This window comes from Aethalodelphis obliquidens, unplaced genomic scaffold, assembly GCF_003676395.1.
Source record: "Aethalodelphis obliquidens isolate GAN/ISIS:26980383/991018 unplaced genomic scaffold, ASM367639v1 scaffold63, whole genome shotgun sequence".
Taxonomy (NCBI): Eukaryota; Metazoa; Chordata; class Mammalia; order Artiodactyla; family Delphinidae; genus Aethalodelphis; species Aethalodelphis obliquidens.
The window spans coordinates 10,473,694-10,488,023 of record NW_020838007.1 but is presented as its reverse complement, the minus strand read 5'-3'; the positions used below and the strand labels follow the sequence as shown (position 1 = coordinate 10,488,023).

The window sequence follows — 14,330 nt, the reverse complement described above, 5'->3', positions numbered from 1 at the left end:
CATTCTAGTTGATATTTTCTACCATGAGATCAGACCTCCAATAGAGGTTTGCACAGTGTACTGAGGGAGCATATAGTACACCTAACCAAGATTTTGGTGCGCATGGTGTGGGGAGATGGATGGAGGTTGATTTTAGAAAGGCTTCCTTGAAGATGTACACCTGAACTGAATTGGGAAGTATAAGGGAGAGTTAGCATGGCAAGGCTAGGGGAGCCAGCAAACAAAGAAGTCTGTGGGAAAGCTCAGGGAGAAAATAGCATGGTGCACTCTGGTACCCTAAGGTTTTCGTATGGCTGGAGCTTAGTAGCAAGGGACGGGAGCATGTGCAGAAGATGAGATTCAAGGATAAGCAGAGACCAAGTGGTGAAGATCCTTTGCACGTTTAGAAGTTTGAACTTTATCCTGAAAGCTCCAGGAAGCCTTTAAAATTTTTAAACAGATAAGATCATATTTCAGAAAGATCTCATTTTTGGTAATGTGAAAAATGGGTAGAAGGGAGCAAACCAGTCAGATAAGGATCTGTGGCAGTAAGGTAGCAGAAATAACAAGCTGAATTGTAGGTAATGCTATTGGAGATTCATATGTGCTCCCTCATACTCCTGACCTGGTAATCTCTGTCCCTGTGTATTAAGGAGAAAAATATACATTTATAAGAAATAGGCTGTGGTGGTGATCCCAAAAGTCTTTGAACCTAGAATTTGGTAAACCTGTGTTAGCCCTGGATTTGCCACCACGTTTCTGTGACCTCAGCGTGTCCTCTGACTTCTCATAGCCTCAGTTTCCTTATTTATAAAATAAAGTGTGGTTAGACTAGGTCGGGAACCTGAAATGTCACTTCAACAATTATTAATATATTTTCTCTCTCAAGCACTGTGTGGGAAAGGGGAAGTTACGAGTCTCTGGACTTAGGCAAACTCTGTTTAACTAGCGAAATCTAGCTGTATGAATGCTATGTTTGATTTGGAGGATCAGGCTGAAAGGAGAAAGTTATCTGGGAAGTGGGTAAGCAGTGGCCTATGAAGGGCAAGAGTAGGGCCATGGACAGTGAGAAGAAAGCCTTAGGGTACTGAGTAGGAGAGATATTAAAGAATGGTAGCAGAATGCAAAAGGCAAACGAACATTCCACCCATTACCATTATTTCTAGACTGATTTTTATTCCACATGCCACCTCTGACTGGTAGTGTCCTTCTGGAGCTCTTTGTTGAGATAGACATTGAGGCTGCATCTAGACTCATCAGGAAAGAGTGTGATGAGTTTTCACTGTCTGAATTAGCTGTGGTAAGGAGAAATGTGCCACATGTTTGCTCTCCCTGCAGTTAGGTGTGATAAAGTGCATGGGCTTGAGAAAGCTGTTTTATTACAGAAATAAAATCCTAGTGAAAAACAGAAGAAACTACCCCTGTGATCATTTACTGCAAGGACAAATAGACCTACATACTTTAGTTGTCCCTGGAGAGCTACTATAGTAGTTGAAATGATTTCCTGATTTATTAATAAGGAATCTTAAATTTAACATATAAGTAGTATTGCTTTTGAGAGCTGATAAATTTTTGGAAATTGCAAATTATTTAATCAGATTCCAATAAGTACTTTTGCCATTTCATTCTTTCAAAGTATTCAATTTTATGGGTGGATAACAGCAATGAGAAACTAAGTATGTACTAAATGGAGGAAGCAGTATGAAAATAAATTGCCTAGACTCTGCAAATTCATTTATTTAATCAAAAACTAGGTACTGTATGCCAAGTACTGTTTTAGGTGTTGGGGATGCAACTGCTTTCATGGAGCATACTTTCAACTAACGGAGATGAACAAATAAATAATGTATGTCAGGTAGTAATAAGTGCTATGAAGAAGAGTAAAGCAAGAGGGTAGAGAAATTGGGGGTGTTATATTAGAGGGAAAGCCTTTCTGATGATATAATTTGAACAGAGCCTTGAACAAAGGGAAGGAGACCAGGAAATGTGGAACATATTAGTAAAATATTTTTATCAAAACAGTTGAAATAGTATTTTGAGACTTAAGTGACTACATTTCTCTAATTTTGGATAAATGAAATATTTTGTACATTGACAAAACTAAGTTTGTTTTCGTTTCATAATTTCTCTGGTACTTTAAAAAGTAAATTTTAGTTAATACCTAAACATGGACTTTTATTCCAAACTCTTTGTCAGATAAATGGAGGAACAGTAGTATATTACTTACTAATTAATTATGGTGTTAAAACTATCCTACAATTTAATGTGAAAAAAATCTTTCATTCTTTATATTTTAAAACTGCCATTCTTACTACTAAAAATACTAAATTATAAACTACTAAAAAAAATTATAAACTACTATAAAAATACTAAATTATAAACTACTAAAAAACACATAATTTTGTGTAAAACTGCCCAAAAATGCCAATTGTAAACCATATGGAATGGGGCTCTGGGTTTTTTTAATGTTTGTTTTTGTGTTCTTTTCTTACAGATTGAAACACAATTAGCAGAGTATCATAAGTTGGCGAGAAAATTAAAACTCATCCCTAAGGGTGCTGAAAATTCCAAAGGTTATGACTTTGAAATTAAGTTTAATCCTGAAGCTGGTGCCAACTGCCTTGTCAAATACAGAGCTCAAGTTTATGTACGTAATCGTGAGTACTTCACAAGGTTTTTAAATGATATGGTTGATGTCTGGCTCATAATGTTTGTAAGTAAGAGTTTAAACTTTAGCATGTCCATAACTCAGGACTGAACATAGAAATACAGCACTGAAACTTTTTATCTTCTTTCCTCTTGGTAGTACACATCTGCTCTCTATTGTACCTTACTCTCCAAATTATAAAGCCTTGTCTTCCTCTCTACATACTTCACCTATTCAACTATCCAATAAAAGATATGATTACATATAAAATAGACGCCAGGATTATAAAGACAAAAATGACCTGATACTTGCTCTCAAGTTGCTACTAGTCCCCTCAGCGAGAAAGACATAAAAATAAATACTATATACGTGCTTTATTAGAAGCCTTTACAAGGTATGGTAACAAGATCAGTTCTCAGAATTGAGAGAAAAGTCCCCACAGAGATGGTGAACCTGGAATGAAATCTTCAAAGATGAGATGTTTATGAGGGTGGTCTGTGGAAAAGTTTCAGGCACAAGGACACACATGAAGGCATGAGATATAATAGAGCACTAAGTAACACCAGGAGTCAATAATGAGAAAACTGCACATAATTTTCAAATATAGTCAAAGGTGTAATTTGGAGAAGAAAAATGTTAATTTCAACTTCTCAATTATTTACAGATTTTAGTATTTTAGTGGCCCCCCAAAAAATGTCAGTTTTCAAAATAGTTTTTAATAGAAGCATGTCAATCAAAGTCTAAAGGCATGCATTTTTTTTCCCCTTAGAAACACTCATTTATCCCATAAATTATTTATTGAGTACATACTACGTTCCATACCTGCTAGATGCTGGAGATAAAATACCCGGAAAGAGGAATTTCCTGGTGGTCTAGTGGTTAGGACTTGGCACTTTTACTGCTGGGCCCAGGTTCAGTCCCTGTTCAGGGAACTAAGATCCCACAAACTGTGCAGTGTGGCCAAAAAAAAAAAACAAAAAACCTAGAAAGATACAGTTCCTACTTTCCCAGATTACAGTTTGTTGGTGGACAGACTTTGATTAAATAAAGCTAAACTCATTTTTAATAGAAAAAAATGCATCCAGTAAACATTTAATCTTTTACTGTATTGTTTCTCAAGCAATAGCTAGGTAGGTAGATAGATAGGCAGGCAGGCAGATAGAGTTTACTCACCTCTATTTTGAGTAGTTTTTCATGCTAGTTCAAGAAAACAATTTCCTGAATTAAATTGCTGTAAAAAAGATTACCTGGTTCAGAAAGAATGCATATGCTCAGAAAAGAGGGAAATTTTTTTTTTGGCTCCCTGGAAATAGTTTTACATAATAATAGGACAATAAAAATAGAAATAGCATCAAGAAGATGCAGCCCCAACTGTTATAAGTAGTATTTGGAGAAAAGTTCTTAAAGAGATTAAAGAGGCAATTGCATCTCTCAAAAAAGAACAGCCAAAATTAAAACTCAGCAGTGACTTCAAAAGACCTACTGAAAACATAGTAATGCACAGGGTTTTCTTTTGGAGTGATGAAATTGTTCTAGAATGAGAGTGCATTGTGAATGTACTAAATGCCACTGAGTTGTGCACTTTAAAAGAGTTAATTTTATGTTAAATTAATATTTTAACTTAATTATTTCAGTTTAACCATTTTAAAGTGTGAGTTTCATCTCAATAAAAGAAAAAGGGGAAGGAATGAAGTACTGTGTTCAAACAAAATCAGTAGAATAGAAGATAAATATAAGAAATGCAAGCAGATAAGAGCTTGTTGGTGTACATGTGGAGATGCAGGGAGAGTGGCATGCCCAGAGAGCATAGAAGCGCTGCACCTCTTCCCACATACCTTGCCCTATGCATCTCTTCCATCTGGCTGTCCCTGAGTTATATCTGGACACCCACCTTCCATTATTCACGGATCAACCCACCCCAGATCTCTCACAGTAGTATGTTGTTGGGGAGGGGGAAGTTTCCCTCTCCCAGGCAGTTTTGACAAGCCAGCCTGGAGAAATCACCAGCTGGAAAACTACTGCCACTGAGAGATCCTGGGATATCTGCCAAAGCAGGCAGAAAGTAAGATTTCTTGCCATGTCAGCCTCTAGGGTCTCTGACTGCAGGATCTGGTGGAAGGGAAAGTGGTGAGAGTCCCTTTTCTCTCAGTTTTGTTATAAGTCCTGCCACTAGAACTCAAGAAGGGTAGAGGGGGAATTTCCCTCTCCCTGACAGTGTTAGGATCTTCCTCGTTCCTTTTGTAGCCTCAGTCCTACATTGTGTGGCTTATTCAACCAGTCCTTGCTGATGGACATTTGCCATGTTTCAAGTCTTCTACAACAGAGTTAGAATGAGGAGCAAAAAAATAAAGAAGAGGGACTTACTTGGCGGTCCAGTGGTTAAGACTCTGTGCTTCCACTGCAGGGGGCACGGGTTCAGTCCAGGGAACTAATATCCCGCATGCCACATGGCGCGGCCAGAAGAATAAATAAGTAAAAATAAAGAAGAAATATAAGCAGATAATTGTAAGACTAAATAATTGAAAAGGATTAAGAGAAAAATGATGCATCTAGAGAGCATAGCATAAAAATAAAAACTACATATAAGTTGTTTTCAAGTGTACTTCAATTAAACTAAGTGTACTTACAGAATGTTTAAATAATAACAGTGAATTTCTAGAGTAGAGAAGCAAATCTAGAATTTTGCAGTATTCAAAACCAAAAGCAAGTTACATTCTATAGTTATAGAAATTGCATTAAAAATTTTTTGTTTTATTTTCTTACTGGTGGTGTATTAGATTAAAGACACCATGGCTTCACTTTTTTTCTCCAAAAGATGCCTCATGAGAGAAATTTTGTAATTACATATGTCATATGTAACCCACATTCCTATGTATTTTATAGGTACCACTCAAAGAACTCTTGAACCAAACTGAAGAAGAAACTAATAAAGCTCTAAATAAAAAGATGGGGTTAGAGGATACTTTAGAACAAGTAAGTAATGAAACAGAGTCATTATAAACAAACATAACATTTTGTGTTTTCTGATTGATAAGGAATGAATTTTTAATAAAATATTATGAAAAATGAGAGTCAGGTACACCCTTGACCTAGAAATACTTGAAGTAACTTTTTAAGTTACTTAAACATTCTAAGCTTCCCATATCATTGATGATGAAGTGATATGAAACTGAGTAAAGCTCGCTTTTTTTCTAACGGAGAATTGCCTCCTTTAACTTAAGATAATTTAGTAATATTCCTTTTTATAGTAAAAGGGAATTGAGGAGACTACCATAAAAGTAAGTATGTTATCATTTGCAGTTAGAAGCTAACTAACTATGATACATTAGGAGACTTCCATTTACCAGATTTCTCAGGACCATAGAATTCAGGGAGATTCAACTTTAAATGCCTATAAAAGTCTATTTCCAAAAGTAGTTTCAGAAAATTCCTGCTTCTGAGATACTTGCAACATAATATCACCAATATACCTGAGAAAGAATACTATTATATTCAATAACCTTTAGAGTAAACATTGTTATAGTTGATTAAGAAAAGTTAAAAAAAACTTCTCAAATGCAAGCAAAAGGTATTATTTATATAACACCAAACAGTTAAAGGAAACGCCTAGCTAATTCAACTTTTCGAGAACGATTGTGTTCTGGCTAACAGATTTCAAGATATAAAAGAAATCCTGTCTTTTTTGAGAATACAAACATTTATTTTCTCTCATCTGGAAATAAAATCTATGCATTTCACAGATAACTTTTAAAGTAAAAATGTTGTTAGATAAGTGAAAAGTTTCATGATACTATTGTTACTATAATTTGGGGTTTCTACAAATCTGTGGGTTTTGTAACATCACAGTATGGAAAGAAGATAGGAATTCGGACTACTTTAACAGGTGTTCCCCAGGGATGATGGTTATTTGAGGTAAAGTCTTCCTTTAGCCTGCTTCAGTTCAATTTGTCTCTGGTTGGAATGGGCAGTAAACCTGAAGACTCTCAAAAAGGTGTGAATTTCAAGCAATAGGAACCTCTTGACTGAAACATATTTTCAACTGACTTGAAACTTTTTTATGTTTTATTTTTTTTTTTTTGGCTGCATTGGGTCTTCATTGAAGCGCACGGGCTTTCTCTAGTTGTGGCGAGCAGGGGCTACTCTTCGTTGCAGTGCGCGGGCTTCTCATTGAGGTGGCTTCTCTTGTTGAGGAGCACAGGCTCTAGGCGCATGGGCTCAGTAGTTGTGGCACATGGGCTCTAGGTGCATGGGCTTCAGTAGTTGTGGCACGTGGGCTCAGTAGTTGTGGCTCGTGGGCTCTAGAGCTCAGGCTCAGTAGTTGTGGCACACAGGCTTAGTTGCTCCACGGCATATGGGATCTTCCCAGACCAAGGATCCAGGGATCGAACCCGTGGCCCCCGCATTGGCAGGTGGGTTTTTTTTTTTTTTTTTTTTTTTTTAAAGGAATTTAGCCTTGTATGGCTTCCTCTTTTCTTTTTTTTAAATTTATATTTGGCTGCGTTGGGTCTTCATTACCGTGTGCGGGCTTTCTCTAGTTGCTGCGAGTGGGGGCTACTCTTAGTTGCAGTGTGCGGGCTTCTCATTGCGGTGGCTTCTCGTTGTGGAGCACGGGCTCTAGGTGCATGGGCTTCAGTAGTTGTGGTGCGTGGGCTCAGTAGTTGTGGCACATGGGCTTAGTTGCTCCGCGGCATGTGGGATCTTCCTGGACCAGGGCTCGAGCCCGTGGCCCTTGCATTGGCAGGCGGACTCTTAACCACTGCGCCACCAGGGAAGCCCCAACAGGTGGATTCTTAAACACTGCGCCACCAAGGAAGTCCCTGACTTGAAACTTTTTAAAAGCTATAGGCAGGAAAGTTTGGGCAGGGTGGGAAGGCGATTATGAAATGCCTACAATAGGCTAGGCCCCATATTAATGTTCCAAAGATAAATATAACTAAAGTTTATATGAAATATAAAGCCCATTTGGAGAAGACCAATATATGCAATTATGCTAATCAGAGTTGCATGTTTTTTGCAAAACTCCTTTGGGCATAGAAAAAAATGACTTAGTAGAGGGGAACTGAAATTAAGAGGTTAAACCATAGTATTAGAATAGAAAATGAAGAAGGGGACAGGTTTCAGAAATGTTAAGGAGGTAGGACCCAAGCATTTTGTGGCCAAATGAAAGCTAGGAGAGGGGACTTCCCTGGCGGTCCAGCAGTTAAGACTCTGTGCTTCCACTGCAAGGGGCGTGGGTTCGATCCCTGGTCAGGGAACTAACATCCCATATGCCATGCAGCCAGGCAAAAAGTTAAAAAAAAAAAAAGAAAGGAGAGAAAGAAGGATCAGCAGTGACTTCCATTTTTCTGGGGTGGGCAACCTAGAGGAGGAAAACCTAGTGCTGGGAGTAACCAGGACAGCTTGGGAGATGAGCTTGCTGTCCATTGACCACAGAAAACCAAAAGGGAGTTGAAGCAATAGATTCAGAACATAAAAGAGATATTGGGTCTGAAAGTACAGATTTTAGGGTCTCTAGTATATATGTGATTGTTGAAGCCAGTGATGTGGGTGATATTTCTTAGGGAGAATTGTAGAAGAAAGAGGCAAAGGATTGGCCAAAGAAGGAAATTGTAGGAAAAGCACTTAGAAGAAGTAGACAGAATAGTTGAAGAATAATCAGAAGAGGATATGCTATAAAAGGCAAAGTAGGGAAGACTTTTCAAGAAAGGAGTGATCCTAACTAATCTTTTTGTGGTAAATATTTTACAATATATACATATATCAAATCATCTTGCTGTACATCTTAAACCTATGCAATGTTATACATCAATTATATCTCAATAAAACTGGAAAAAAAGGGAGTGATCAGTGACGTCACATGCTTGAGACTAAAAACTAAAACTATTTTTTCTAATTTGACAGGTAGTTTAACCAAGTTAAGATGGCATAAGGTAAAATAGCATTTGAAATAGTAAAGGTTAAACAGAAATTAATAGATTAAAATAACAAAACTAATCAATCTGATAAGTACTTTAAAATAATTGCCTAAACCATTCAAGAAAAAGCAGGAAAAAACAAAAGGAGAAATGGAAACACTATAAATACGGAGGGAATTTATAAGGCTAGTGTAGCCCTCATACTGCAACCTAACGAAGATTATCACAAAAGAAGAAAATTAAACCAATCATACTTATGAATAACGTGTAAAGTTTAAATTAAATATTAGCAATTGAAATTTGTTTAGCAAACTTTTTTAAGAGTCTGCTATACATGCCTGTACTGTAATCAGTGTTGGTGATGTAATATCTGCCTTTGTGAATTCTTATTTTGTGTGGAAAGGTGGAAATGAAAACAATCACTTCCATCATAATACTTTTGGAGTGTAAATACAGCATGCTGTGGGTTCTTATAATACACCAAAGATAAGCACAAGGTTCTTTCTGAAGGAAGTGGTAGGTGAGCTGAGTGATGAATAACAAGAAGGAGTTGGCCAGTGGATACATGAAAGGATACACACACATCCCTACTGCAGAAGGCCCAGAGACCAAAGAGCATGGCATGTTAAAGAATTACCATGAAAAAAAAAAAAGAAGAATTACCATGAGTTTAAGTTATCAATAGGATAGAGGAGAAGCCTGGAGAAACAAAAACCTAATTCTGAAGAGACTTACTTGTTCTTGCTTACTGGTTGAATTTTTATTCTATAGGTAGCAGGGACCATTGAAGGTTTTTAAGCAAGGGAATAAAAGCTGTGTATCTTAGTAAGCTCACAGTGTTGACATTTTGAAGAACAGGTTAGAGGTACATGAGACTAGAGACACACAAGAGATCTAACAGTATTCTGAGCCATAAGGATTCAGACCAACGCTACTGCAGTGAGGATGGAGAAAAGAGATTTAAAGATTGAAACAATAGGGAATCCCCTGGGGGTCCAGTGGTTAGGACTCCTCGCTCTCACTGCTGAGGGCCCGGAGTTCGATCCCTGGTCGGGGAACTAAAAATCCCACAAGCTGCACAGCGCGGCCAAAAAAAAAAAAATTGAAACAGCATAATTTAGTGGTCCACTTGGATGTGAAGGTTAAGGAAGAGTGAGAAATTAAGAATGTCCAGGTGTCCAGCTTTGGTATATGGTATTAAAGAAAAATTATTTATGACACTTGTTAGTGGTGATAAGGCAGACTTTATTCAAGGGGGAGGCTATTGCAGTGAGGTTTTGTAGTAGGCTAGGCTCATGCCAAATACAGCAAAGAAAAGTGGGAATTTATAGCCAGGGAGCAGAGTGGGGATCAGTGGATGGAAAATTACTGAGAGGAAATACCAGGGTAAGGGGGGATTCTGGCTAAACCAACCTAACAGGTTTCTTGCTGAAGGCAGGCCAAGGTGATCAGCCATCACCTGGGGCGTGGTAGAGGATGAGGAACCAGATCAGTTATTCGGGCTGGGAGATTCTGGTTAAAGTGACTTAGCAGGATTCTTGCTTAAAATTGGATAATACAGAGACAAACATGAACGCCCGAAAGTCAGCCTAATTGAGAAGAGAGTTCAGAAGATCCTGAGTAGTTTGGTCAAAGAGAGATTCTTTGTCAATGGTGATGTCCTAAAACCTTGATAAAGAATACAAAGAAGGTTGTAGAACAGAGAATTTCAGGCTGGGATATGCTGTTTCAGGTCTCTGGGATATCAAAGTAGAGAATGTCCAGTAAGCAGTTGGGGTTTGGAAATAATATAGATGCAGATAGATATTTTTAGCATACATGTAATTACAGTCAGGAGATTCCCCAGGTGTGAGAATGAGAGAGAGCTCTCCTAAGTGAGCGAATGAGAATACAGCCAAGGTGAGAATACTAGGAGAACATCCGCATCCAAAGTACAAGCAGAGAAAGAGAAATCTATAAGAAAGAAATAGAAGGACCTCCCAAGACTTAAAGAGGAAACCAGGAGTTTCCATGGTCTTAGAAACCAAGGAAGAAGGTTTCAGTAGGGAGTGATCAGTAACTACAAATGTTACTCAGATTAAGTCTGAAAGGTGCGTGTTGGCTTTAGCCGTAAAGGTGTTCCTCATGACATTTGCAAGAGCAACTTCATGAACCAGAAGAGCCAGAAAGCATATTACTGGTGGAGTTTGAATGGTAAAAGAGGAAGATACTATAATCCGAAAAGGTAGTTCTTCAGGGACTACTACAAATCTATTGCAAATGTTTGAATCTAAGGAAGGGAGATGGAACAGTAGCTGGAAAGTGGTGTGCGGGAAAAATTTTTGGTTTTTTGTGTGTAATTTGTTTGTTTGTTTATGGGAGGGGTTTGTTTGGTTTTAATGACGAGGGAGAGAGTTCATGGAAAGAGGGTAAAGTTTAAAAAATTAGGAACGAAAGGAATTGATGGATTTGAGTCTGGTTGTGAAGAAATAAAAAGGCATGAGATCCAGAGAAGAGCTGGAGGGGTTACTTCTCTTCATGAAGAAAATGTGTGCCCTGCATCCTGAAACTGACTGGAAGGAAGAAGGAAAGGTCTCATGCTGGTTGGTTGGTTGACTGGAGGCAGTCTAGTGGCTTCTGTCATCTCAATCATAGAAGAAAAAAAATCATCTAATTAATTAATGGTATCTTCTTTGCTTATAAGCAACTTGAGAGCTAAGAAAGAAGGGAGGGGGGGAAAGAGGGAAGGAAATTTGGAAAGAGAGGAAGGGAAGAAGGAAGGGAGGGAGGGAGGAAGCCAAATCTTAGTAGGTCTTAGGGATTGCAGAATTATTGATTGTTATTTTCTTTAATGCTTCCCCTGTTTACCACAGTGGAAATGTGTACTTTTGTAGTCGGGGAAAAAAATGTTTAATTAATTGATGTAACTTTAGTAAAGCTGACATGGAAAGTAGAGCTGCTCAGATAAAAGTAAACAACACATTTGATCAACCAGGAGGGCCTAGTGGAAGTTCTGATTATTTGGGTGTTGATTGGTCTTATTGCAGATGAGTTTAATGAAACAGTTTGTTCACTTCAGAAGTAGCATATCTTTAGACTGGAAGCAAAGTTTATAGCTTCAGTAGCTCTGGTCTTTAAAATGTGAAAGACAAGTGGTATTAGAAAAAGACCTTGGAGTTAGTTTTGAGTTCTGGGCGTATGCTAGTTGTGTGATCCTGAGTAAACAGCATTCTTTCCAGCCCACTCTTCTCTTCTTGTAAATAAGAAAGGAATGTCCCTTACAAGGGACTTTGGATGACTGAATGAGAAGTACTATATGCAAGAAAAGAAAAGGGGGAAAAAAAAGTACTATGTGCAGGTTTCTTTAATAAGTTTGGTCATTTTACCATCCTATCTTTTGCCAAATAACAATAGTTTCACTAAATTTTTCCCAAAAGGTATATATTTTTTAAATTTATGTATGTGTAGAATCATCCTTTTAAAGAAAGATGTCAACTATTTTCTGTTTCCTATTGGCAATATTATCATCTTGATCTAGCTGAAAAACATTCTCTATTAATTACCAATATCAACTGGTATCAGCACTTGTCAACAGGAAATGAACTTCAGAAACACTTTTTTCTTTTTAGAAACACTTTTTTTTTCCCCAGTTTTGGTTTCATCAGATCTTAAAGCTCAAGCTTGAACAAGATTAAATGTAGTTACTTTATTACTCTTTGGAAGAATGCATTGACTATAACCAATTAGCAAATATTATCAAACAAAATCAATATAAATAGTTCTCTTTAACATCCCAGAAAGTGAACACACAAATGAAATCTAGATAACTAACTCAAGTAGATAAAATCTAAATAAAGTGAGACTTCAAAACTAGAGAGCAAAACAATTTGTATTTATTAAGTTAATATAAGAATATTAATTATATGTAATACTTGTATAATATATATGAGATCTTAAAAAGTACTCCCACAGCCACTAGTGGAAAAACAGATATTGGTATCTTTATTTTAGTGAGAATTAGGCCAGATTTTTAATTCCTAACTAATGCCCTACTGTACCACTCTGCATTTAAATATTATGTATTAAAAAACATGTCTTCTTGAAATTAACTTCTCTTTGGGAAATAATAAATTTATAGGACAAATAAAAGGTAAGAGCCCATGAGAACTAGAAGATATAACATGGATCAGTTAGTTGATTGATAACATAAAAGTTTTATAACTTGTTAAAATTTTTTTGATGTGTAGTTATGATTTCTCAACCAAAATTTTATTCCTCAAGTTAAATACAATGATCACAGAAAGCAGGAGAAGTGTGCGAACTCTGAAAGAAGAAGTTCAAAAGCTGGATGATCTTTACCAACAAAAAGTTAAGGTAAGAACTTTGCCCGTTTGTTTAGGTTATCCAAAGCCATGTCACGGTTAATGGACTAGGCATCTATTCTGACATCAAACTGAAATTTTTAAGCTATATCCTATAACTTGTCTTTAGTTTAATCTTCTCACCCAAAGTTTATTTTAAGGAGTTATTTTATTTTGTTTTTCTAGAGGACTTTTTTCTGGAATTCAGCTATTTTACCATAGAACATGTTTAGTATTCCATTAATATTTTATACTTGCATTTGTGATTCAGTATATTTCCTGTAGTACAGACTTGAAATTACTGCTAAATGAATTCTGTATAGGCCTATTGAAAAGGTCACATTTATGTTTATAGTATAAAATTTCCAAAAGACCATTTTAAAAGTCTCTTACATGTAAAGCAGTAAGCATCCTGCAAATACAAATGATGGTGCAACCTGATTTTTTTAAATGCTTTACATACATTTTTTTAAATCCTCCTGGAGTGTGTAGAATGTGAATACTGAAAAAACTTAACCATGACTTTATCCTGATAGGAAGCTGAGGAAGAGGACAAAAAATGTGCCAATGAGCTGGAGTCCTTGGAGAAACACAAGCACCTGCTGGAGAGTGCAGTTAACGAGGGCCTCAGTGAAGCTATGAATGAGTTAGATGCTATTCAGCGGGAGTAAGTTCATCTTACCAAGATTTGTAATGTTTATTTTCAGTTTAGTTAACATTTATATAAAACTAGGCCTAAGTTTATTTGCTTTAATTTATATTATAGAGCTATTTGGGGCAGAGGGAGTGATGAGTAGAACTCAAGCAGAACAGCTTGAGACACTTGAGATACTTTCCCTAGATAAATACATTCTGCTACCATTATAGCTATTGCCCCCCCTATTATCTTTTCAGTCAGAAGGGGACTGAATAGTTAACCCATAGGCTCTATGTTAATTTATATTAAAATACACTTTTTTTCTTTTAAGTGTTAAGGGGCCCTCAAAAAAACTACAAAATAAACTTTCTTTGAGGTTGGAAGTATCCAACCTTAAGAAATCACACCTTAATCCTTAAGAAAATCACACCTCTTTGTTTCCTTATTTGTAGCCTAGGGACAGAAAACTTAGTTGAAGGTATCTTTGGCATATAGTCTTTGTTTTTAATTTAAATTTGAATGCCTAAGACTCCTATTTCCTCATTCATATGTATTTAATGTCTTGTCCCTGATTAAGTTTACAATCCTTTTAGAGACTCAGGTAAACAATTTGCTCCCAAGCTTTGTATATTAAAGCATGAGGTTTTGGTGCTGTTTTGTGCTGTTGCTTGCATGGGATCTTTGAAAATGTTTTTATTTCTGTTTTAATGATTGTGAACTGGACCTTTGTGAATGATACACTGGGCAAGCAGCACCTATACCAATCACAGCCTGGTTTTATTGAATATAGAAAGAAGTGAGGTAGCTAGAAC

At 36.8% G+C, this 14,330-nt stretch overlaps 1 protein-coding gene across 1 annotated transcript in view; it reads left to right on the top strand.

Annotated features, from left to right (window-relative positions):
* The window catches only part of NDC80 (NDC80 kinetochore complex component), a 55,432-nt gene that overhangs the window by 29,403 nt on the left and 11,699 nt on the right, over positions 1–14,330 (top strand). The window contains exons 12-15 of the mRNA XM_027088551.1: positions 2,474–2,626; positions 5,510–5,599; positions 12,802–12,894; positions 13,418–13,548. Coding sequence (XP_026944352.1) covers positions 2,474–2,626; positions 5,510–5,599; positions 12,802–12,894; positions 13,418–13,548 — 467 coding nt within the window. The remainder of the gene's footprint in view (positions 1–2,473; positions 2,627–5,509; positions 5,600–12,801; positions 12,895–13,417; positions 13,549–14,330) is intronic.